This window comes from Coprinopsis cinerea (assembly GCF_000182895.1).
Source record: "Coprinopsis cinerea okayama7#130 chromosome 8 map unlocalized cont3.8, whole genome shotgun sequence".
NCBI lineage: Eukaryota > Fungi > Basidiomycota > Agaricomycetes > Agaricales > Psathyrellaceae > Coprinopsis > Coprinopsis cinerea.
The window spans coordinates 825,792-849,566 of NW_003307537.1; the positions used below are offsets into that span (position 1 = coordinate 825,792).

General features: G+C 51.1%; 8 protein-coding genes across 8 annotated transcripts; 4 read left to right on the forward strand and 4 right to left on the reverse strand.

Annotated features, from left to right (window-relative positions):
- Positions 1-227: 227 nt before the first annotated feature.
- On the reverse strand, positions 228-3,834 carry CC1G_03439 (hypothetical protein; the record flags this gene model as incomplete). The annotated part of the gene is made up of 15 exons (XM_001835605.2): positions 228-497; positions 553-651; positions 714-855; positions 907-1,557; positions 1,610-1,699; positions 1,747-1,842; positions 1,894-2,007; positions 2,062-2,370; positions 2,423-2,528; positions 2,582-2,645; positions 2,701-2,943; positions 2,994-3,337; positions 3,387-3,600; positions 3,651-3,717; positions 3,773-3,834. The coding sequence occupies 15 exons, from the start codon at positions 3,832-3,834 to the stop codon at positions 228-230; spliced, it is 2,871 nt and encodes a 956-aa protein (XP_001835657.2).
- A 294-nt stretch (positions 3,835-4,128) lies between these two features.
- On the forward strand, positions 4,129-8,277 carry CC1G_03440 (sterol 3-beta-glucosyltransferase; the record flags this gene model as incomplete). Its single annotated transcript, XM_001835606.2, has 16 exons — positions 4,129-4,749; positions 4,812-5,034; positions 5,096-5,692; positions 5,746-6,500; positions 6,554-6,592; positions 6,648-6,669; positions 6,732-6,824; positions 6,883-6,988; positions 7,039-7,053; positions 7,110-7,236; positions 7,292-7,344; positions 7,401-7,570; positions 7,625-7,884; positions 7,937-8,007; positions 8,064-8,109; positions 8,185-8,277. The coding sequence occupies 16 exons, from the start codon at positions 4,129-4,131 to the stop codon at positions 8,275-8,277; spliced, it is 3,291 nt and encodes a 1,096-aa protein (XP_001835658.2).
- Positions 8,278-8,690: 413 nt separating this feature from the next.
- CC1G_03441 (serine/threonine protein kinase) lies at positions 8,691-11,060 on the forward strand (the record flags this gene model as incomplete). The annotated part of the gene is made up of 10 exons (XM_001835607.2): positions 8,691-8,732; positions 8,788-8,818; positions 8,870-8,919; positions 9,041-9,247; positions 9,455-9,532; positions 9,584-9,673; positions 9,751-9,873; positions 10,084-10,440; positions 10,494-10,658; positions 10,716-11,060. The coding sequence occupies 10 exons, from the start codon at positions 8,691-8,693 to the stop codon at positions 11,058-11,060; spliced, it is 1,488 nt and encodes a 495-aa protein (XP_001835659.2).
- Positions 11,061-12,342: 1,282 nt separating this feature from the next.
- CC1G_14979 (hypothetical protein) lies at positions 12,343-13,339 on the forward strand (the record flags this gene model as incomplete). The annotated part of the gene is made up of 2 exons (XM_002910602.1): positions 12,343-12,486; positions 12,551-13,339. Exons 1-2 carry the CDS (start codon positions 12,412-12,414, stop codon positions 13,337-13,339), a joined length of 864 nt encoding a protein of 287 aa, XP_002910648.1. The 5' UTR covers positions 12,343-12,411.
- Positions 13,340-13,817: 478 nt separating this feature from the next.
- Positions 13,818-16,076, reverse strand: CC1G_03442 (endonuclease/exonuclease/phosphatase; the record flags this gene model as incomplete). The annotated part of the gene is made up of 8 exons (XM_001835608.2): positions 13,818-14,147; positions 14,207-14,420; positions 14,481-14,579; positions 14,639-14,910; positions 14,960-15,107; positions 15,161-15,287; positions 15,344-15,869; positions 15,939-16,076. The coding sequence occupies 8 exons, from the start codon at positions 16,074-16,076 to the stop codon at positions 13,818-13,820; spliced, it is 1,854 nt and encodes a 617-aa protein (XP_001835660.2).
- Positions 16,077-16,750: 674 nt separating this feature from the next.
- On the reverse strand, positions 16,751-18,314 carry CC1G_03443 (hypothetical protein; the record flags this gene model as incomplete). The annotated part of the gene is made up of 6 exons (XM_001835609.1): positions 16,751-16,971; positions 17,031-17,152; positions 17,206-17,457; positions 17,511-17,779; positions 17,839-18,167; positions 18,233-18,314. The coding sequence occupies 6 exons, from the start codon at positions 18,312-18,314 to the stop codon at positions 16,751-16,753; spliced, it is 1,275 nt and encodes a 424-aa protein (XP_001835661.1).
- Positions 18,315-19,433: 1,119 nt separating this feature from the next.
- CC1G_03444 (hypothetical protein) lies at positions 19,434-20,103 on the reverse strand (the record flags this gene model as incomplete). The annotated part of the gene is made up of 4 exons (XM_001835610.1): positions 19,434-19,486; positions 19,542-19,710; positions 19,763-19,892; positions 19,949-20,103. The coding sequence occupies 4 exons, from the start codon at positions 20,101-20,103 to the stop codon at positions 19,434-19,436; spliced, it is 507 nt and encodes a 168-aa protein (XP_001835662.1).
- A 709-nt stretch (positions 20,104-20,812) lies between these two features.
- CC1G_03445 (ribonuclease P/MRP protein subunit) lies at positions 20,813-23,703 on the forward strand (the record flags this gene model as incomplete). The annotated part of the gene is made up of 10 exons (XM_001835611.2): positions 20,813-20,975; positions 21,030-21,161; positions 21,230-21,267; positions 21,350-21,440; positions 21,494-21,570; positions 21,623-21,798; positions 21,850-22,297; positions 22,351-22,439; positions 22,491-22,665; positions 22,735-23,703. The coding sequence occupies 10 exons, from the start codon at positions 20,813-20,815 to the stop codon at positions 23,701-23,703; spliced, it is 2,358 nt and encodes a 785-aa protein (XP_001835663.2).
- Between the last annotated feature and the right edge of the window lie 72 nt (positions 23,704-23,775).

Below are 23,775 nucleotides of genomic sequence, written 5' to 3' on the forward strand. Positions count from 1 at the left end.
CTTAAGTAGCCAACACGGAAGTCTCCATCAATTGGAATCTGATGCCGAGCAAAATATGCGCATATAATTACAACTTGAGCTTGATTATGGTGCGTTTACTGTAACGTGTGCCCAAAGACCTGTGAATGATTCAAACTAATGCGAGAAACGATGCAAAGCATAATCCACAGCAATGCAGTTAAAAGAAACTGAAAACAATATGTGGGTGATAAAGAGAGCACGGAACATTAGCGTAACCTTTGTGCTCGTGTCGTGACTGTTGAAGGAACTGGTGCCGATTTCTTCTTGGTTGGAGCAACAACGACCGATTCGATTATATCGTCATCGGAATCGTCCTTGAAATCCTGAGCCTTGGGATCCGGCCTCTCTTTCTTGAGTTTCTGCCACTCCTGAGAGAGCTTCCGGATCTCCTGTTGCAGTTGCTGCCGCATTTCTGGCACCTTGTGATCGTGCCAGTCTTCCTGCCTCTGGGCATTTGACGTCGTCCTGTCGTTCGTCTACACACCTGGTAAGAGGGCCGATAACAACTGGGGGGATGGAAAGAACACGTACGCAGCATTTCTCAAGATAGAACTGAGGATTGGATACAAATGTTTGGGCGAGGTGTAGGAGGTACAACCCGCAGTCGCAGTAGTTTGGCTGCGTCGGAACCTTGAAAAGTGAACGCGCGGATGAGTTCAACAGGGACCATGGACGGTGGGCAGGGGACTTACGTAGGCTTGCCGACGTTGAATTACTTTGACCTCGGTTTCGATGCCCTTCTTGTCTTTAGCCTCGAGTTTGAGATACTTTGCCAGTTGGTTACTCGCATGCGTATGTGGTGTCCCCAGCGAGTCAAGGGTGAAGACGTACGTCCTGGACTTGCGTCAGTACAGCCATCAACCCCAGTCGAGTCGAATCACCCACGTATTGGGCAATGGACCTGTGACGACCGCAGGGACATCACTCTTACGACCAACCCGACGTTTCTTCGGCACGGGCCTCTTCTTCCCGTACTGTTTCGCGGAAGATTTCCCGTAGAACGAGCCTGGTGAGATTCCCGATGGTCCAATGTTGAGATCATCTGCCTCAACCTCAACATCGTCGTTAACCTCTGTAACAGGGTGAGAGTCCGTTGTTGTGGACATCGGCGGGGATGGGTTGCGAGACGTCTCCACTATTTCAGGTGAAGGCGATACTCTCATTGGAGACGGTAGGCGAGATGCTCCAGGCTTGGAAGCATCGTTCATAATCTCATCGGGGTCTGCGTAGCTGAGCGTGGGCGATGGTGGAGGCTTGCCGGGTGAAGCATCAACATCCATGACTCGAGGCGCTTCAGCTTTGACTTCCGACGGATCTTGAATTGAGCAGGCTTGGGTTAAGTTAGCAGTGAGATCTTCTTCTACCTCAGCTTCACTACCTCTGACAGATGCAACTTCCACGTCGTCCCCTCGAGGACCGGCCGTCTTCTCTTCCTCCCTGGGTACTTCATCCTCTTGCTTAGACGTCGATGAAGCTGGCGGGGGCGGTCGCAGTACATGTTCCGGTTCAAATATGAGGGCCAAATACCAATGCATGCTAAAAGAAAATACTTAGTGCGGTGCATCGTACAAGACACCAGAAGACTTACTGTTCGTTGATGGGGACTATGACATATTTCTTCTTGAAAAGGTCGAACTTTGAAGTCCACTTCCGAACGCTGTTATAACCTTCCTCGATGCTACAGACATAAGGACCGAAGAACACCAATAATTGGAGAAAGCCCACTTTTTCTTGTTCAACTTCTTGTAAAAGAATGAACTGAAGACATGAACTTGCTCTGCGAGCGCTGGATCCGTTTCCTGCAGGCGTTGAAGCCACAGCCTTCACGATTGGTATTAGAAAGACTACTCAAAAGAGAGATGACCGACTTACTTCAGTCCAAACTCTATCAGCGTGTCGTTCAAGAATTCTCCGGGTTCCAGACGTGCCAAGTCTGCGTTTGTGATGTTCACCGCACCAGGGGCACTAAAAGGATAGACCAAAACCCTGTGATGATATTCAGAAAATCGATCTCCAGAAAAAGGCATGTCGCAAGCATACACTTCATCTGGATCCTCTTGGGCTCTGGACGCCGCGGCCTGTCTGGAAGACCGCCGCAAAGTTTGTTCAGCTGCGAGTTGTTCCGTGGCAGACAGCCTTGGAGGGCCGACAACGGCGGTGTTCTGTATGGCCTTCCCAGTGCTTGCCTTCGGTCTCGGGTAGGGTGGCTCAACAAGATGCCCTGAATGAGGGAGATCTGGGGGACGTCCAGAGGGACCGACACTCGCAGTTGATGCCTTCGTGGAGGGTTTCATCCTGTTTACTGGTATTGTCTTGTAATGCTGCACTAGGTTATTAGCAGACATAGGGCTTGGGGAGAAGTCAGGCTTGGATGAGAGAACGAGGCCACGAGTCAACTCACCTGATGGAACTTTGATCAGCCTTTGATTTGAACAGGAATTTCTTGAACGTCCTGTAACTGTCGACACTCCACTCGTCGTCAGCATCATCAAATATCAAACAGTCATCTACGGGGAGGATAAGGCTGTCGAAGTAATGGAAGAAACGACATGGGGCTTACCATTGACTATAATGATGGCCCCCGTAGGTTTGGCCGCTGTTGCAGCGTCGTCAAGACTGACATACTGGACAGAAATTTAATGATATTGGGACAAACAGAATCATTAGATAGGTCCTTACTCGGATTGTTTTGATCTGGTCGAGAGCGAGGTCATATAGAAGAAGGTTGTTGGAAAGCGAGGACAAGGAGAATTTCTGTGTCTTGTCGTCCCAAAAAAGTCGGCAAGGTATGTCCCTATAACCCTCGTCCTCGGCGCAGAATGCTTTGACAGGAAGGAAGTCCGGCGCTTTCTTCCTTTTGCCATTTTCCTGTGTGCGCTTCTCCTCCCTCTTGACAAAAGGATTCTTACCAGAAGGCATTGGCTACAACGGACCGTGAGCAACAGATGGGTGTCATAAACTGACGAACCCACCGGAGGCCGTTTGGATCTCATGGTATCATTGAAGTCCGGGCGAGGTTGGGCCTTGCGGGCCATATTTTCGAAGACTTGAACTTTCTCCTTCACATTGCCTGTCTGTTGTTTACGCTTCGAGGGCTGGGGAGAGGGGGGGTCTTCAATGGGATCGTCTTCTATTTCTTCAACCTCATTTATCAAGGAGACTGTGGCTGGACCGTCCTGGGCAATATGAAATTTTGGTGGTTTCTTAGGGGGATTGGGGCGGGGTGTGTACGGCTCATCGAGAGATGAGAACTGGGAAGACTGGGGGACTATATTCAGATCATCCTCTGACACGTATATGACCTCTGGAGAGGAATCTGGTCCTAGTCAAAACAGGACGCAAGGCGGTACTCTTAATTAACTCACTGGACTGGGTGTTGTCACTCCTCCGCCTTTTCGCGGGCCTTTCTGCCCCCGAGAGACCGTAGTCTGAGTCCGTGTTACGAGAGCCTGAAGTCTTCATCTGGCTTTGCAACTTTGGCGGCCGGGAAGTCGAAGGGTTCGAATGTGTGGCTTTCTTCGACGCGTTGGGCTTGACAAAACCGACATTGGCAAACGGGTTAGTTCCATATCCCTCTCTCTGCCAATAGATTAGGATACTTCAATGTTGGAAGACGAAGGTTCTGTCACCTTTACTTTGGACGGCCCTGGTATCTTTCCCGGGACCTCAATACGGGTTGGCGGTTTCGTGAATGATCTAAATACGCAGTCAATCCTCTAGGAGAATCGTAGAAATCCAGAACCGTGCTAACTTGGTTTGCTGAAGTCCATGTAGACGAGATATTGGTTCGCGGTCTTTCTGCGTCGCATTCATTCAAGCTGACGTTGAGAGCAAAGTTGGACGCGTTGTGGTTCTGGACAACATGCACACCGTCGCTCAAGACTCAAGCGTCACTCGAGTCCAGTGATGAGCTCTGATCCCGCCGCCGCGGTGCGAGCGCCGAGCTCCGAAATGCGGCTCTTTTTCTTCTTCGACCACGACGAAATGTGCGAACCGATTGCCTCCCTGGAATCTGAGACTGCTTGTAGGCTGGTCTCAAACACATTGGCTCCACAGGCAGACGACAGATTTGTGCAGCGCAGATGATAGCTCAACGCAGTTCATTCAATGCCGTCAATCCTGTCCAAGGTTCTTCGCGGAAGCCTGCTTCATAGCGGAAACAAGGCATCGCCAGGTGACTCTGAGGGTTCGACTGTGGATAGAAGCCAACCCGCTCAAGATCCTTCACTGCATACGACCGACTCAAGCGACACTTCGAGCATTTCCAGCTCTGGTTCTGCCGCCAACGACCAGGTTCCTCACGCGTCGCTTTACAAAGATGCTGAAGCATACGAGCAAGTGTTGAAGAAGACAGGCTGTCTTGACTCCGACTCGTGTTGCAGACATGACGAGAGAGAGCACTGCGGTTTTGACCATCTCATTCGCAAGGATCTGACTTCTGAAGAAAAGGTTTTGGTCTCCCATGACGCCAGGTTTAGGGCAATGATGAACCCACCAAAGTGGTTTGACGACCCCTCTTCGACATCCCAATCCACATCGCCCACGAGTTCTATTCCTCATGAACCCCAAATTCGACGGCCGCCGGGTTGTGAGGAACAGTTGTCAGGGCTGAGTGCGGGCGAGGTGGTCGACATCTTGATCACAGAGTTTGGACCTCTCGCACACCCCGGGGAGGAAAAGCTCTTGCTTGAAGTGGACGGATGCATAGTCATAGATGTTTCTGTTATTGTGCGTCTCATCATCCACACTCGACCCTCGCCTTCGAGCTCACTGTACATCGTGCGAACTAGGGAGTCATACATTTAACTACCCATCGGCTCACATTCCATGCTTCATTGCTTGCCAGCAACCCAGAGGTCGGGCAGTCGATCCTCAAGAACGGTCCTGCAACCTACCACAGGTCTGGATGGCATTCCAAACGTCGGATATGGCTGGAGCTTGACAATCGCATGCTTTGTGCGTACACGTCCAGCAGGGACGCCGACAGGGTGCGACCTTTGTGCACCGTGCTTCGTATGTCGCTCACAGGCTCTCTCTCTGTGTGTGTACAGTGTTGTTAATTCGTTCGATGCAGTCAGTTCCATCAAGGAGATAATGCCAGTGGACCGAAAACATCCTCGCACCATGCGAATCATTCGCACTACGACGAAAAGCCACGCCCACGACTACTTGGAGTTTGACACCCTCGAATCTTCCAACCAGTGGAGACAAGAAATTCAAGGAGCTCTGTTTCTTTCTCGATATGAGCAGAAGCATCTATATGACACTGGAGACCCTGACCAGCCCCGAGGTATCACCATAAGTGTGCCATTACTGCGCATTCAAAGCCTTGAGCGGAGAGTCATGGCCGACTTTCCAAACATCGTTGCGGTGAAAATCTCTCCTGGGTCCGACAGCAATACCATGGTTCAACAATGTGGCGAGATACAGAGGCTCCGAATAGGCCCAATCGCGCCAGTGTCGATGTGGAATAATCTTGAAGGAGTTATCTGCGACGCGAAGTACCGGGCCAGCGCCAACAACCAGAACCTAGCATTTGAACTGCCTATCTTTGTCGACTTCGGCCCTCTTTCCTTTTTCAAACGAAGTGCCGAGAATGACACCGACGAAACGGTTCAGAACAGTACAGTCAAACGCGTCCTTGGTTTCGAACAGGATGAACCAACCTGGAGTGTGTTTCTCTGCAGTCTAAGGAGGTGTTTCGATTGCTTACCCAGTACCCAGTCGTCCCTGCCCGCAACTACGGCTCCTTCTCACCCGGAGGATACTTCGTCGTTTCCGATACCCACGTTGGGTTCTGGAGCAAGAACTTGGCAAAACGCGACATTAAGTATCGGTTCCCTGGCACGCACATTCTCGATGTTCAAGTATCTCGCTCAAATCAGCTTTTCTCTCTACACGCTGTTTCTTTGATACTTCGGGACAAGAAAGAACTCAAGCTCATCTTCAGGAGCTCTGCCTTTCGAGATGAGGCTATCTCTCGAATAAAGAGTGTCATTGCTCTTGGCTGCGAACGACGGTCATCTGCACTTTCGACCACTTCGACCGTCGTTCAACCCATTTCGACGCCGACAGATTCCGCTACATCGCTTGCCCCCGGTCACAATGGCGAACCCGTACCAAAGTCGCCGAACATTGCCATAAACATCTTATCCCCTATGGCGCGCACGGTCAATGCTGCAGCCCATGCTCGAGAAGAGTTATCCCAGGACGTGCGAAATCGGCTCCCCAAAGCGATCAACCTTCCCACCCAGGCTTTACTCTCCGCAAAACACTTCCATTTTGTGTGTCTCACTATTGGTTCGAGAGGAGACGTCCAGCCATATATAGCCCTCGGCATAGGTCTCCTTAAAGAAGGCCATCGAGTTACTATCGTCACGCACGAAGAGTATCGTGAATGGATCCACGAGTACGGCCTCGGTCACCGGACTGCCGGAGGGGATCCAGGGCAACTCATGAAGCTCAGTGTCGAGAACAAGGTCGCTTATCTCTGACTGTTCTACGCTTCCGGTGCTGACTTACGGAGATCTAGATTATGTCACCGGAGTTTTTCAAAAAGTCCTTATCAAAGGTGAGTAAGCTGGTAAGCTATAGCTTTTCCTATACACTCCCTGACTTGGTTGCAGTTCCGACCTTGGCTCGACCAACGTACGTGGAAGCGAGCATGCTACTTACGCACTGAATTCCGCCTGACTCCATGTCACCTACAGTTCTGAAAGATTCCTGGGACGCATGTCAAGACGCAGATGTACTTAACGAAAGCCCATCGGCCATGGCTGGAGTCCATATCTCGGAAGCTCTAGGTGAGCAGTCAGTGGCCAGTGGACTGTATAGCACATCGAATTTACCGAGCGCCCGTAGCGATTCCCTACTTCAGATCCTTCTCGATGCCTTGGACCAAGACGACAGAATTCCCTCATCCTTTCCTCAGCCCCCCGGTGGAATCGCCAGCATTTAACAGTGGCTCGTTCGTCGCATTGCACCTTCTGTCGTTCCATACGCTGAACTCAGCAATAGGTACATTCTCTTTAGGTGAGGCGACCTCGATCGCAAGGTGCTCTGCGCTCAACCGGCTGCGTATGTTGTAGCAATGTCATGTGGGCAGCCACATCTAGCCAAATTAATAGATGGAGGCAAAAGACTTTGCACCTCCCAAGGACCGACATGGGCCACCTCGCTCAAGCGAAGATCATCTTTATTTACTTCTTTTCACAGGTGACTGCTCATTTTTGCATCACAAGACCTTGTCTATTGACGTATCAATTTCAAGTCGGTGGTCCCCAAGCCACTGGATTGGCCGGATACTGTTTCGTTGTCGGGATAGTGCGTCCAAACCGCTTGAACGCCTTTCGTTCTGTATGGCTTACGATGGCCAACAGTTGGTTTCTCAAAGACTCCGACCCAGGCTGGGAAGCGCCCCAAGGCCTTATTGACTGGATGGCGCAAGCTCGGGCTGATGGAAAACCCATCGTCTACATCGGTTTTGGAAGTGTTACCGTTCCCCACCCCAATAAGATGTTGAATCGGCTTATCTCGGGTGTACAGAAAAGTAAGTTCGGCCGCTATACTAGAAGACAACGCAGCTTATGAAATCGATAACCAGGTGGTGTACGTGCCATCATCAGTAGGGGATGGTCCCACCGGATGGACAGCAGTGGCGGCGACGTTATGCCTGTTATACCTCCCGAATGCTTCCTCCTCGAGAAGGTCCCCCATGACTGGCTATTCACTTCCATCGACGCGGCGATGCATCATGGTGGAGCGGGTACCACTGCGGCGAGCATTCGCGCTGGGATCCCCACCTTGATCAAGCCATGGTTTGGCGACCAATTTTTTTGGGCTTCAAGAGTCGAGAGGCTGGGTGTAAGCACTCATTCATTCCTTGCAGAATTATTCTCATCTGTTGTAACTCCAGATCGGTCTCAAGGTCAACAGCCTGAAGACAAGTGTCCTCTCAGCCGCTTTGATTCGGGCAACTACCGATATGTAAGTTTCCCGCCCTCCTATCTCTTGCTGAGCAGTGGCTTATTCCCCCCTTTAAGTGACGTGCGAGAGAGGGCAATGCTAATTGGGGAGAAAATTCGCTCCGTATGTGACTCCCCTTCCCTTCTTCCTTCTTTTCTTCTTGCAACTTTACTAACCACAGCCTATGCAATGGAACAGGAGGATGGTGTTCATAACGCCATCTACACCATCTATACGTATCTGCACCACGCTTCGCAGGATAGAAAATCTTTGGATCTGGCAAAGATATGATGCGACATTCATGTTCTTATTCTTCTATCGAGAAAACTCCAATATTACTTGTTATCCTAGTCTACGCCGCCTTTGATCTCCATACTATATGGTCCTTGATTAGGTTCCCGACTCGGGCGAGACCAGGTCCAAGTGGACCTTGTGGACCTCGCGGTTTCTGAGTGCGGCAATCGCGAGGAACTTAACCACTATCCAGCACGGTCGATGGTTTAGTGGATGGTTTAACGAGACACAGAGGAATGGCATTCCGAATCCATGACCTATGGTCAATAGCTGCCCGGCGATCCAACGTGACCATGGATCTCGGCACGTGTGTCTTGGTGATCAGCTTCCCGCCAATTCGGTAACAGTCCATTGTTTCTTTCGACCCGCCTCCCTTCCCCAGGCCCAACCCCGTAGCTTAGGATCTAGAAATGGCGCCGGAAACTCAAGGAGACGCTTTTCCTGTCTTCGAGGTAGAGGTCAAACGCGCGTCTGATCCCCTTGAAACGCACTGACCCGTTTGACCAGGGTTATGAGATACTCGCCCGACTAAAATCAGGTGAATTTCGCGGGTTGGCTAAACGCGGGCGTTTAAAGGGTAGACATGTAGTTATTAAGAAGGTAGGATCGTTTTTGTACTGGGCGGGTTGGCGACTGAAGGTATGTTCAGGTGGCCGGCAGCGTGAAAGCGGCGGACAGCGAGACGCTGTTGCGAACCCTGTCGATTCATCAATCACTGCACCACCCTAACGTTGTGGCTTCTCTGGCTTCCTTCTGCCAGGATGACGAGGCGTATCATGTACTCGAGCTTTGCTCTGGCGGGAACTTGGAAAACTATCTGTCCCAGACACAGCACGCTCTCGCTACACATCAATTTCGACTGCTTCTGCAAGGCACTGCAAACGCGCTCGTGTACCTCCAGGGACAAGGTATTCTGCATCGAAACATTCAACCAAGCTCAATATATGTGGCCGAAGATGACAGATTTGTACGTTCTGCCTATTGAAGTCAGTATAATGGGTCTGTATTCGACCGCTTCTCTTTAGAAGCTGGGAAATTTCCAGTACGCTGTCCGAGTCCAGGATTCCTCGGAAACAGAGCTTCCTCCACATAATCTTTACACACCACCGTAGGTTTTAGAATTCCTCGATTAGACCCGGTGCTTATTAACCGCAGGGAGGTCGAGGCAAATAAGCGTTATACCTATGCTGCTGACGTTTGGTCACTTGGTCGAGTTTTGTTGTTTGCATCGTCTAGGCAGGTCCATTCAAAGGTGCGCATTTACAACAGACCTGCTTTCACCTATTACCTGACACATGTGTAGGAAGCGGCCTTGTGCACCGTAAACTCGGATTGGTCGGACCTTTTGGAAACCGTGGAGGCTCCATCTCTCATCTCTGGTATGCTGAAAGAGGTATGCTCGAACAGCCTAATACAAGCTCTGTTCTCACGCAGCTTTAGTCGCCTTCTGAAAGGCTGACGGCCCTGCAGATTCAGGAGTACAGTTGGTCTTGGAAAGTCATGGGAATCTTGGATCGTAGCTTGGAGTCAGCCTTGGACCAGTCGAAGCCTGCGCTGAACTGTGATTCCCAGCTCGAGAAACTTCTCGGCTCTGTAAGCGACCTAGAATTATCGGACCTTCAGGTCAGGGAGGCGACATTATCGAAGAGACTCCCGACTGAATTGGCCAGGTATCGGACATTCCGTGAAGCGTACCGTGTTCAGCGCTACGCCTCGGACCCTTTTCCTATGACGACGCCATCCCGGTCTAGAGAGTCAAGGCGACGCACCGTCTCAGAGCAGCTTGACTTAACCCCAGCACAGGTTAATGATGCCTTTCTGTGTGATGAAACTGGCGACGATCCATTGGCATCAAGCGGGGAACTCAACTTCTCTTTTTCCACGGGTGACTCCTGTGAATCTTCCTCCGACGAGTCAATTGACGGCGCCCTTCAGGACTATCCCCCTTCACAAAACGACCTCCATATTTCTCTACAGAATAATGGACAGTCAGCGGGCGAGCTGCTGCTCTGGTCACCCGATTTCGTCCCGTCGATTCTCACCCCCAAAATATATCCTTTTTCGGCGGGCACAATACAGATCCTCCAATCAAGGTACCTTCTCATAGAAGGGCGCTCGGGTCATCATCGACCCCTTCTCGTTGATCCAACCGGCACCTTCGTAAGTCCATTCCATGGTGTACGGTGCCCCCAAGGTCTTACTGTTCTTGTCAGGTGAAAGTTCTGGATCTAGATTATTCTCCGGCGGACATAGACAATCACGACCTCGAAATTGAGCGCACAGCCGCGAATACAATCTCCAACCTTCCGGGAGTTCTTGTGGCACAGTACGAAGCAGCCAGGACGTATCTGGAAGAACTAAAAAGTCGAACACCAATGGTACGTTATGCCGATCATGGTATCGCAGCTTGAATAATTTGGCGCGATAACTTTCAGCTCATTATGCACGTCGTCGAGGGCAAATGCATGCTCATGTGTAACTCACCGCTCCCGGATGTGGAGATTCTCGTTCGCTCTTCGACTTCTAGGGGCTCCGTGCGGATGCTGCGCGTCCGGTTTCTGCGAAGGTCTGGTACTATCGAATTTGCCCAACGGGAGACAAGCGACTGCAGAGCCGAGTGGCAGAAAAAGGTTTGCTCCTGTCAGAATGTCCTTCCTGTTGTGGGCCCAGACGAGGAGCAGGATCTAGATGACATGGAACGACGAGCGCTCAAATTGTTACGGGATTTTATTCGGGTTTGTGATGTCGTGGAGAAGGGTTGCGTGAACCGAAACCAATGATAAGGTTTGCATAAGTACCTTTGCATACGAGCCAGAGTCGGCGGCCTCAGAGCCTTCGGGGTTACCTTGAGGTGGTAGATAGCGTAGGCGGGCAATGAATTGGTTTGTGATCGTTATTATCTAACGGCTTCCCTGAAACGGCGCCTCTGTTTCCATAAAGGGAGCGAAGTGCCTGATTCCGCACGATACAGGGCCCTTAGACGCACCCAACCTCCCAGTACAGATCTATATTACTTCCGCCTCTTTATGGATCGAGGACTCCGGGAGCCAGACTGACGAATGCAAATTAGTAAGCCCGCGGTATCGAGAATTGTAAATCATTCCTCTGGCTCTGTCAATCGAACAGCATGTAGGTTCTTATCCATTTCAAGGGAGAAGCGGCGAGCGCGAACGTGAGATAAGTCCCCGGTCTTCGTCTAAGGTTAGAAATCGAAGGAAAGGGAGGTTTTATGGTTTTTAAGGCTGGTATCGGAGGACCATGTATGGTGTCGTTACATCACAGGTCAGCAGCTGGCAGAAAAGCTGGACAGAAGTCACTGGTTTCAGTCTTCAGAGATTGCCCCAAAATCCTCTTGTGCTTCCCTCATTTCTCCTTTCTTCTTCGAGCACCCCAAATTTTCGCGATGGCGAGAGACGCAGGGGGATTCAAGCATGGATACGATAAAACGGCCTCAAAGGCGGTGACAACGACCGGCTATGAGAATGATGTCCTGACGTATCAGCCCAGGAGATGACACGGCCTCGTAAGTAGATAAATACTAAGTTCCTGGACATTCAGTTATCAGAAGTTCTTCTATTTTTCAAGTTTCACCTCCGCAAATTGAGATAACTCCGCTCGGTGTGACAATCCACACGGTAGGTTGCCTTGTTTGATAGATCTGCGCCGTTCTACGTCAAGGGTGATGCTAATTTTAGCACGATCTCCAAAAAAATAACAGAATAGTAAAAAAAATAACAGAATAGTCGTCAGGATTATAACAGGTAGCGCTCGCAAAAATGTTGTTCTCCCAATGTGACATTCTCCTAACATATTTTCTGGGAGCTTTCACGAGATATGGCTTCGCAATAGGAGCATTGGGGCGGAGAAGTTGGGTCCCAAGGACTTAGGCGCATTAGTAGGCGGGACTATATGATAACACCGCAATCGCACGAAGGCTGTCGACCATACCTTCCCTACTCCCATAAAGACTTCAGGTAACTTGGACTTGGTCAATTTCCCTCTTAAACCGCATATAAAGCCTATATTCCAGGGTAAATGGATCGGGGAAGCCAGCTCAATCCCGCTGAAAGGCCCTTCAATCAGTGCTTCAGCGGCGAGGATGCCGTTGGACTATCTATCGCCCTCTGGCAAATGAAAGGAGACTACCCATCTCCATCGTCAGATTGTTCTGGCATGGGGAACCAGGAGACGTCCCTGGATCTCCAGGCAAGCCCTCTTCCAGATACGAGCCCCCTACGATGTCGGTTATTGATTTTGTACCACCTATTAGGGCGACAGTGACATGGACGGTTCCTTTCCGACCACTATCAAACCTATGGACAGTACGGGCACAGACACAGTTGTGTCCCTGTCGACTTCTTTCTGGCCGGGTGCTCACTCCCAAGAGTGGGACATCGTGTTCTGCTCAACCGATGGTGTCCTTTTCTATGTTCACTCGAGTGTTATAGCAGTCGCCTCCCCACATGCATTTTCATCCTTCCTACCGGCATCGCCGATGCCATTCGGGGGGCAAGTGATTTCAATCCCGGAATCTTCAGCAACGCTCAACATTGTTCTCCACTCGCTGTACGGAACCTCCTGTGCGGCGAACTCTCCGACGTTGGGACAGCTGGTCGAAGCCGTCGACTGTATGCCTAAATATGGAATTGTTCCAAGCGACCTGATTATCCCTCAAACCGCTCTCTACACGCTCCTGCTGTCCCACGCACCCCACAGTCCTGTCGAAATATATGCTCTGGCGTCCCATCACAACATCACCGCCCTTGCCGAAGCCGCTTCCTCCCACCTCCTTGCCTTTCCGTGTTCAAATATAAGCGATCAACAGGCGCTAAAGATGGGTCCGGTGTATCTTATGCGCTTACTCCTGCTACAACATGCCCGTGTGGCCACATTGAAGGAATTACTCACTCTTCCTCCTCAATTTCATCCGGAGACTAAGCAGTGCAAAATTGTCGACCAAAAGAAAATGATCAGGGCATGGGCCTTGGCCTCCGCTTCCCTCATTTGGGAGGCCAGACCCGGTGTGTATCTCATATCATCTCGAAAGCACGGGAACTAAATGTCAACCTCCATTGAACATGGCCCGCAGATCTCTCCACCTTCATGATACGGACAGCGCTCATCCCGGTGGGGAGGGATACTCCCTGCGAAGATTGTAAGCTAGCGGTTGCAGTTCGTATACGAGAAATCCTACACAAATGGTCATCGACGAAGGTAGGCTAGCTATCTCACTCGCAACTGATAAAGCGGAGGTAACTGATACGTGCTTAGTGCACCATCTGATCCGGCTCTTTTGAAAGCCATCTTTTCCCTGCTGTCTTCTTTCCTTTGCCTTGGGTTTCGTGCTTGTTTATTCAAAAGGTGTATGTTTCACTGTAACTTGTATACTCTATGACCCGTGTCTTCGAACTCCAGGAATTCAGCCATTTGAATGCAGCTCTTAAGCGCCCGTTCAACGCTCAACCTTCGAAGTGGCGCTGTGAAGCCAGAATCTGCTGCCAATATAAGTTGGACAGAATGGGAAAGGTATACCAACATCAACATAAGCGTATCTTTCCAACAGAAGGATCATGGTCGCTAATGCGCTCACTCAGGCTAGGTGCCCAAGTGTTGATGTGGATATGTTCAAACTCCACCTTTCTCCGCCTGATCGACGATGACACGAGAGCGTGGTCGAGTTGTTGGGCATTTTGATCGAAAAGGTAGCTGTACCGTTCTTCCTGGGGAATCCTCGCAGCTTCATCGATGTCCGTAAGATGTTGAACGATAGGCTTGTACACCGACCGAGTATGGATGAACTCGTTAAAGTCACCCGCGACGACAATATTGGCGTTGGAATCTCGATCCAGGACGGCTTTGACAAAGTTCTGTGTGTGCGTTGCCATCAATTCAACGTGGCCAGAGACCCGTCCAAAGGGAAACTTACCGCCACGCTGCTAACCTGGGCAGTTCGGCTCTCAATGGGGTTGTTGACCGGGGGTCGGGCGTCGCCTTGCGTTGAGCTGCTTCCTCCCTTGGAACTGAGATGCAAGTTCACAGTGAACAGTTCTTGTCCAAAGCTGGTCTCCCAATGCGCAACGAGAGGCTTCCTGGTCGCGTTCCAGACAGCACCGGCGGGTTCGATCCTGCCAGGGTTGAAGCTAAGATTTAAAGGGTCTGGTTAGTTCATCCTACTTAGTGAAGTCAGATGGAAGACGCACTTGAGTTTGGGCTTGCCACGACGACCTTCAACAGCAACGGGGTCTCGAGACCCCCCAACAGGCGACCCGTTGACAAGCTTCAATACTTCTGGCTTGAACCTGGAGAAATACCGATCGGGTTATGGCGTACTCATCGGCTGCAGTCATTGATAACTTACATGAACGCTGTTCTGATGTTGCCTCCAGGTTGACCACCATCCTGGCCATCGACTGGGTCTACCTGAGCAAACGAGTACCTCACGCCGCTGAGGTCCCGAATGGCGTTGGCCAAAGTTGCCAGGGTAAGGTTAGCCGATACCGTTCCGTCGTCAGTGGGACCAGAGTCGTCTTGAATCTCTTGCAGGAACAAGAAATCGGGGGTACGAAGGTAGTCGACAATATGCTTGGCAATGGTAGGGAGATGACGGGAGTTCGGCGCCAAGTTTTCTACCTGTTGTAAACGTGAATAACAATGGATCGCAAGAGCAGTGGATTCTTACGTTATAGTCTCCAAAGGTAATAGCGCATCTGTCGAAAATTCTATCGATGATTGTCCGCTTTGCCTCCAAGGTCGTAGGCTGGGCAGATTGCTTCGGACGAGAGATCACAGTTGGCGCTGTCAGTGGCACGACGTAGTAGAACCCAAACCTTGCAACCCCGCCATTAAGATTCCTTCTGTACCTGAGCTGGAGCTAACTCACTGGTATGTCACTACTCCAGTGATATCAGAGAGGCCAACGCCCATTGCAACCTGGGGATTTGTCGTTCCATCCAAGGGGTTATCAATGAGAATGGCCTCTGGGTTTCCATCAGGAATTCCATCGGGACCTAAAGCGCGCGCTTAATCCTCCCCAAAACGATAACAGGTCACAGACAAAGCTTACCGAAGGTAATAGTGAGGCCGCCCCGATTGTTCCTGCCTGTAACCGGCCAACGACCATATACCCAGAATTCCCCGAAATTGTTTTGGAAGTTGGTTACAATTGGTCCAGGAATAGTCACAAGCTGACCCTCCAAGCTCTCCCAGAAGTCGAGGCCATACTTGTCAGGTTGTAGCGTGGCGTTTACGACTTGGACGCGACTGCTGTTGTTTGGGATGCTGAGGAAGCCATCAGGACCAACGTCGAGAGAGGAGAAATAGCGTGTCGGGGGGAATCGGTCTCTTCCGAGGACGACGGGAGTAACCACATTGTTGGTAGACAACTTTGTAATATTCGCCGGGTTCGTGATTTCCGTCAGGAAAAGATTGTTGGGAGTCGAAGCTGCTCTGAACTCAGTGACCCGACCACTTAGTGAGACGGCATCTCCAATATCGACGGCGGAAGGGGCCGAGGATGTGAAGATAAAGAGTCCATTCGAGGCGCGAACATCGTCTGACTTGTCTCCAACGAGATAAAAGCCATCGGAGGCCTACAAATCACCGGTATAAGTAAGTAGGACATATAAGAAAGAAGATGATCTCTTGCTCGCCTTGGCTACCACCACTCCAGTAACGTTATGAACCGTCTTGCCGGTAAGAGGGCTCGAGAACGCGGTTCCCTGGATCTCCGTGATTGACACTGAAGAAACAGAGGCCAATGCATTACTCAATACGAACAGAGCGAGGAGCTTCCCCATGATGAACTGCGCCCAATTCTGAAAGGGGGACAGAACGAATCCCAATATCTGGGAGATCCCTTCGTTAAGTACTCGCCAATGACCACGAGATAAGTCCCAATGATATAGTTACCGTTTGACCACATGCTTCGACGGCACAGTCCATGCTGAGCATGAGAAACGAAGGGCGACGAGTGTAACGTTTGGCTGATGGCAACCACTGGATCGTACGTTGGGCAGATGGTAGGCTGGCGACAAGGCGGCAGGTGCAAGGTCTAGCGAACGTGTTCGATGTCGGCCTTTCTGCGCTGGCGGCCTGGCAGAAGCTAACAGAGCCGACGTGCGCAAATCAGGAGGCAGTTGTCCAACTGGCCGTATTTATCCAGGGGACAACACAATGCACGTTCGCTTCCGCAGAGCAACGTTTACGATCGTCAACGCGGCAGGTACCATGAGGGTGTTATCAGTGTCAAAACCAACGGCAGAACCAGGCAGAAGCCAGAAGTGGTTTCCGGAGATTTGGGCTTCCGTGAGAAACCATTTATAGCGCCCTGATGGCGCTTTATGCATAGAGAAAAATGTGATGTGTCTATTCATTATGGTACCGTGAACCATGACTATACTAGATGCACAATTGGATCTCTCAGAGATCCGAACAGGAAGGTCTGGGTATTACAGGAAACCATTTCTAGCCCTTATGCATTTGCTGCGCGGCAAGCGGCATTCTGTTCGTCACAATCAGAGACGCTCAATCCAAGTTCCCTGCCCTCAGCCGAGTTGGCGACGTTGGCACATCGGTTCTTTTGGACATCACAAGAGCGGGAGATGGCAGCGGCGAGGTTTTGGAACTCGGCGTTCCCTTCGACCTGGAATCCACGTCCTCCTGCGATCACACGGGGAGCGGACTGGCCACCGACTGAGTATTGAAAGTTCATGTCAGTATCGGTGCACCAAAGGTAAGAGATCGTTACTCACGAGCACCAGTAAACTTCTGGAGGTTGCCTGAAGCAGGTTCCTCGACCTCAACTTCCTCAGCCTCGGTTTCCTCAGCTTCAGGAACCTCGGCGGTTTGCGTGGGCTGCGCAACTACCACGGTCCTAATAAAGATGCGTTGATATAGGCAAGGTTGACCGCAGAATGCTATACGTACCTGGTAGCAGTGTGCCTTGCTCCACCCTGGAGAAGTTGAATGATCTTAATGATCTTCTTCAACTTGGCGACCTTGTTGTTTCCCGCAACACCTGTCTCGATTGCAATGGGGGCAGTCTCGATTTCTTCGATTTCTTCGATGATCTCAGTTGCGGTGGGGACGGCGGTCACAGTAACGGTCCTTGGTGGTGGGCATGTCGCTGTTGCGGTGATTTCAGGCTCCTCAACATCAGCAGTCTCGGTAGCTTGGGGCCTGCAGAAGCGATGTCAGTGCCTAGCACCCGAGAATGAAGTGCAGAGACTTACGGTTCGCCGACCTCAACGTCGGCCACAGCCGCCTCAATCTCCTCTGGCGTAGCGTCAGGTACGAGCAGGTTCTGGGTGAAGATGCAGCCCTCGGCGTCGTCAATGTCGTTGCAAGAGTTGCCACGTCCCGTGGGGTCGTTGACATCACCAGGCGCGAATGTTCCGGAGAGGATAGCATCCTGGGGATTGCCGCCGACGGACTTGATCTGTCTTGCCAGTTCAAGTGTAATGGCTTTGTTGATTTCTGCCGCATTAGGAGAAGCGGGGTCCTAGAGGGGCAAGTGATCAACATCGCCTATTCACTGGCCAGGAGGTGCGTTGTTGATACCTGGTGCTGCTGGATAGCCGCAATCTCGGGGTTGACGGCTTGAAGGCTCGTGCATGGATCGGAGGCAAGGCCAACCTGGAGAGTATTCCTCTCCAAGGCACGATAGATAAGTGCATCTACCATGCCCTGGACGTCACCAGCAGCCTTGGCGTTGGTGAACGCCTGATCTGCTGTGGCTTGTTGAAGGCATGCTGGGTCTTCGATTGTTCCAGCACCAGTAGCAGCTGCACCGTCACCAAGGAGTCCGAACACTGAGTCGACGATACCAGCGGGGTTGTTTAGCTGCAGACTGGCCTGGACGGATCTCAAGAAGCGCTCGTGTGAGTGTTCTACGTTGATAGACAGTTCCTGTCAACCGTTGCTCAAGAAGAGGACATCCAAATGGGCGACGTACCTTGAGGAACCTCTCGACGGACGGGGGCAGCGAAGGAGAGGGAGGAAAGGAGCGAAAGGAGGACAACAAGTTTTCGTGACATCCTGATGTCGTCAATTAAGTCTTCAAGTATTCCAAAAATCGGGGATTGATCGAAGGGAAGTGTAGAAAGAACGAAACGAATGAACGCCCTGCGATCTATGAAAGGATTGAAATCAGTATCCGTATGCTTTTCATTGGTGGAAACGAATATACATACCTGAAGGGATGAAAAAAAGAAGAACTTGAAGGAAGAGGAAAGAATCTGCTCCGGAGCAGCAAAAGAAAGGGCAGACACAATGGGGTTTCGCATTTTGGGCCCCTTGGATTTATAGCAGAGCGAACAGGTGTTGGAAACAATCGTCAAGGGGATACTGAGTTCTCCGGAATATTGGGAAAGCAACCAGGGGAACGGCATCCACGAAATTTATGACGAGGTACCTGTGGTGTGAAGTCGGTCGCGAAGGTAGGCGCGTCTTTCGAATTCTGATGCTCTGATGCCTCCAACCAGGGTTCCTCCAGCCATTCTCCCCGACGCTTGGCGTACTCTGGCGTACTGTAATAAGGCCTGTTGCATTACATTGCAGGGGGTCAATATATTGCTGATGGACCGGCAAGAGACACCGTTGAAGGCGAGGAAAGACCCGGAACCATTCTTCCAACACCGCCCTCAGATTCAGAGAGCGAGAAGGCGACGCCGCCTTGTCAGAGGAGGGAGAGGCAGACGCGGTGGCTTTTGGCAATTGATCAAGGTGTTAACGACGGCGGCAGCAGTTCCAGTGATGTGTTGGTTGGGGGCTTTCAGAGTACATAGGACTCGGAGCAAAAGTATGAGCCCATTATGTAGTTGGTCAGAACGTCTTTGGAAGCCAAAATGTTGTGCCCGCTGCAGCTCCGGTTCACCAATAGCGTCGCGTAGTAAAATAACAGACATCGACGACGACCTTCACTGAAGTAAGGAGTATGTCGTCATCGTACTCCTGCCATTCCTACTTCCCAGAGGGTTTTCTCCTTCGAGGGGTGTCAAGAAACGCAGAGAAACGCTCATGGCAGAGATTCCGGTCTGAATTCTCATGGTAAATTCACCGAACAATAACCATGACACTCAACTCAGCGTCGCTGTGGCTTCGGGCGTTGTTTTCTTCGGGAAATGGGTATTGCTTTATGATGTAAGAAATACTTATCAGATGCGGTATTCTGTTGACTCTTTCTTTGAGAGTTTTTGGAGGTCCTGTTCTATATTTCGTTATAGGTGAGAAAGAATCCGTCAAAGAGACCTTAGCGCACTCACGGATGCCCCAGACGTGTGATCTCAAATCCAAAAATTCAATGTGCAGACCGTCGTACAGTTTCTTGACCTCCGCCCTGACTTTCGAAATATCCTCCTTCGAGGCTGAAGCACTGCTGAGAGCCTTCAAATCTTTCTCGACAGCCTCGATTCGGCGGACATGAGAGGAAACCTGTCATGGAGAAATCAGAGTCGGTAAAGGAACAAGGTCATGACAAGCGCACCTTCTCAGTGCTAATCTTCAATTCCTCCACGCTCGCCTGGAGAGCAGCTGAGGCGCGTTGGTACTCTTCCAACAAGTGGTAGGCAGCCAGAGACGATGCTAGTGAGAACCCGAACAAAAATCCAACGATGCTGTAGACAGTCTCGGTCTCAGGAATCAGCGTTTATAATGAGAGATGATGTCTGACCCTCCTCGAAAGCCTCCAATGGGTTTCTTCTGAACGACGGTTTCTGTGTTGATGGCTGGAGGAACTTCGCTACGGACGATAGTGGTGGATGAAAAGCCTCTTGTTGAGAGCCGTCTACCGCTGCTTGAAGCAGCAAGCCGGATTAGGCCAGCCATTACACGCCCTGGTGGTTAGCAGAGAGTCAAGGTGGTCGACCCGCCGTCGCTGCCCCTCGCGGTTCAAGGCCGCTTCGATCCGGGGTAACTGCGACTAGTCACGTGGCAGCCAACATTGGGTCATGCAAGTGTCGCTTGGAAAGCGGTCGCACGCAAACGGATATAAGGTCGATGTTGCACATTCTCCTAGTGTCGATTGCCACATCAAGAAAATTGCGAATAGGGATGAATTTCCCTAGTAATGCGAGAAACGGTGATATCTATTGTGTGAGTACAGGGGCCTTAGGTTTTCGAGAGCGAGTGGTTTGGGTAGTTAAACAATTCCTACTACAGAACGAAGGCTCCCATTGGGATATCACATACCTCTAGTCCTCTCCCCGTTTGGTACACAGTAGGATAATACTCCTGCATTTGTACATGCCTGCATTGCAAGGCAAAGCTGGACTACAGCTTTTCAGGCTCCTGTAACGGTTGCTCAGAATATATGGGGCTTTGGATCATACGCAGAGCGCGAATTACTGACCATGATAGATTTAGCGTTTGAGCACAACTCCAGCATAGCTCCATGGACCATCCGCTTACCACATGATAATTAAGCGCCCACCAGCGCCAGACCCGGGCCGTGAAAGCCGGGTCCACGTGACTGACCCCGAAGCGCGACTGGAGAAGCTTCTACACAACCACCACGATCCACATTTCTAGTTCCCCAATGTCCAGCGTTAAAAGACGAAAGGATGGCATCTCAACAGAATTATCAGGGCGAGATAAGAAGAAACAACGGATGGCTGAAGCCCGAGAAATTCCAGTGCAGGCAGCGGGGCCGTCCACACCCGCTCAAACTGGCCCAGCGAAGGTCGTCCCCACAAATAACAGTGCGCTGACAAGTACTGTCGCTCACAGAACTGGCTACTGACACGTCGACAAAGGTCTAGCAGGACTCCCGACCGCGATCGACGTCGAGAAATTTGCCGAAGCACGGGCATTCGAAATTAACGCGATGCATACGGCGATGAAAAGCGCGAGGTGGATCCTGGATTATCCTGCCCACAAGGCTAAATGTAACTGTCTATTTCAGTGTAGCATCGACTCAACGAGCATGGCAAGCTTTACCTCGACACCTTCGTAGACGAGCTGCAAGCCACGATGTTCGGCGGGTTCCACTTCGTTTGAGGGAGAGGGCAACAGCGGAAGTGGGATTTCGAGCATCAGGATACCTTGAAGCAGAGTATGCTAACAGCTGGTGCAGATGGACGCAAAGCCAAAGAAATCGACTCGCCTCCCCAAGAGAGGGAAGTCAAAAGTGGTCACTCGGACAGATAGTTTTCTCAGTCGACAGAGTGAGTCGCTTCCTGTGTGGAATAAATGAAGATATTGATCACTCTCACACCAGAGGATATCGCATGGCTGGAAACCCATTTGTGGCATTGCAAGAGAATGCATATGGAGGATATATGGGGATTCAAATTGGTGAGCCTATGCTCAACCTTTAATTTGACTAAACTCACTATTGGTTTATCAGGCAACACATCCTACCGAAAAGGCTTATAGGCCATCCCATCGTGCTGCAGTGCAAGGATCCATTATTCACGATGCCAGTTACTACTCTCTTGTCGAGCTACGGGGTCCAGAGAACGTGCTCGTCCCAGTGTTGGAGTTATGTTGCGACCCACAGAGTCCCAGTCCAGGATCAATAAGGTTCGTCTTAGCGGACTTGGAACGCCCCCATGTGCTCATTATATTTCTAAGGTTCAAGACGGGGGCAAGAACATTGGAAACACACGTATACCAGCCTGGCGCCTATCCATACGACTTGATTTCGCCCATCTCCATCATATGGCAACCGCTCGACGTGAATAACGGCCAGGAAAAGAGTCTCCCTTCATCCTCGAAACCTACCCAGGCCCCAACGATAACTTCGTCGACCCAAATCCCACATGGGAAACTCTCTGCCCAAACCAGGTGCATCTGGCTACGCTTTCACCCGTCTGCGCACGATGAAGTAGTGGGAGCTCTGAAAACGGCAGCATCTCAACACCTCGCGACGTTATCTAACGGTCCGGAAGTCCAAATACAAGTGACAGAACTCAAGGATCAAATTAACGTTTTCGAGTTCATGGGCCCAAAGTCCTGCCAGGTCCTCAAGGGGGCTCTCAACCCCGTGTTTGATGAGGAAGGTAAGACGGAGAGCAAAAAGGTTAGTCCCTTTCTCAAACACCGCAATAGAGCCTGGCCTGAGTACTTCCCTAGTTTTGGTCATCGCTGGGAGATGTGCAAACATCTGGATCTCTTCCGCGGAATATGGTGGTAGGGTTGAAGGTCTACGACCCGCGCTTGAAGTATGTGTTTTCCTGCTACCAAGACGAACCATGATCTTAAAAAACCAACAGGTTTCCTCCCAGAAATGCAAAGCCAAAAGCGACTGATGCCACAGATTTGCACCCGCCTACGCACATTTTTCCCTCTGTGTCATTAGCCAGATCTGAACTCTGGGACGAGTCTGTTCGGCTTGGCCTTGCCAAACCGCGGTACCAGAAAAAGGAACTTGACATACGACGCGCAAATGTACGCCCCCCTAACCGGACAAGTAGTATCCATTCGTATTAACACTGATACCCTCCTCCTGTGCATTAGAATCCAATCCCCGGCACAGAGCTCAAACCCTTACGTCAAGACGACCGAGTCCCAATCATCCTCGTTCAACGTTCTCTAGAAGCTCAAGGCGACCATTCGACGAGAAGCGAATCCCTCCACGGGTGGACGGTGATTGTTCCGTCCGGATGGGGAATGGCATTCTGGAATTCACTCATATTCACTGGAACACGCGTTGGAGGACAACGAGAACGACAAGTGCAAGCCTACGAATCTGGGACGCCTTACTTCCCTCGCGATTACATCTTTACTTCGGCGTATAACACGTTCTCAAAGAAGAGGGAGGACGAATTGAGGACGAATTGGGAGAGGAAACCCCCAGCCAAGCGGGTGAACTACGATAAACTGGGAGTCATCCACCCATGGCTACCAGAATGGAATCGCATACTCGGCCTGCCAGAACCACCAACGGTGTCCGAAGGATTCGTACCCGCCGAAAGGGAGGAGCAGCAGATGGACGTCGATTCTGTCGATCAGGGCGTCAAGCCCTGGCTCTTTAGGGGCGCGGAGCTGCGCAAAATTGTGGAAAGCGTGTCATCCAGCTTCATGCAGACCACTTTCTTGGACGAAATTAACCGCCTTCGGTCACAGCGAGGACTCGGCCCTTTGGATGGCGGGGCGTCCAGAAGCGTGCAGCTTCTCCAGGGAGCCCTCGTCACCGTAAGGGTGACGATGACTTCTCGGGGGACGCCTGACGATATGGGTATCGTGTATTCCATGAAGGACGACGAGGTTAACGAGGAGTTGAAGAAACTGGCGAATCCGAAAAAGCGGCTCGTAGATCCGGAGGACGAAGAAGAGAGCGGGGATGAAGAAGAGTGGCCATCGTCGGACAGGATAATAGGCCGAATCACGACCGGTCATTACTCGCTGGCTCGAGGGGGCGGGTTTGCCATTGCAGCTGTCCCTCTTGTGAAAATGCTGGAACTGAAGAAGCAAATGACAAGGTGAATTTGTGCTTTCCAGTCCCGGATAGTGTCCAGTGCTCACTCGAACCAGATTACAGGCAATGGGCAAGTCAAA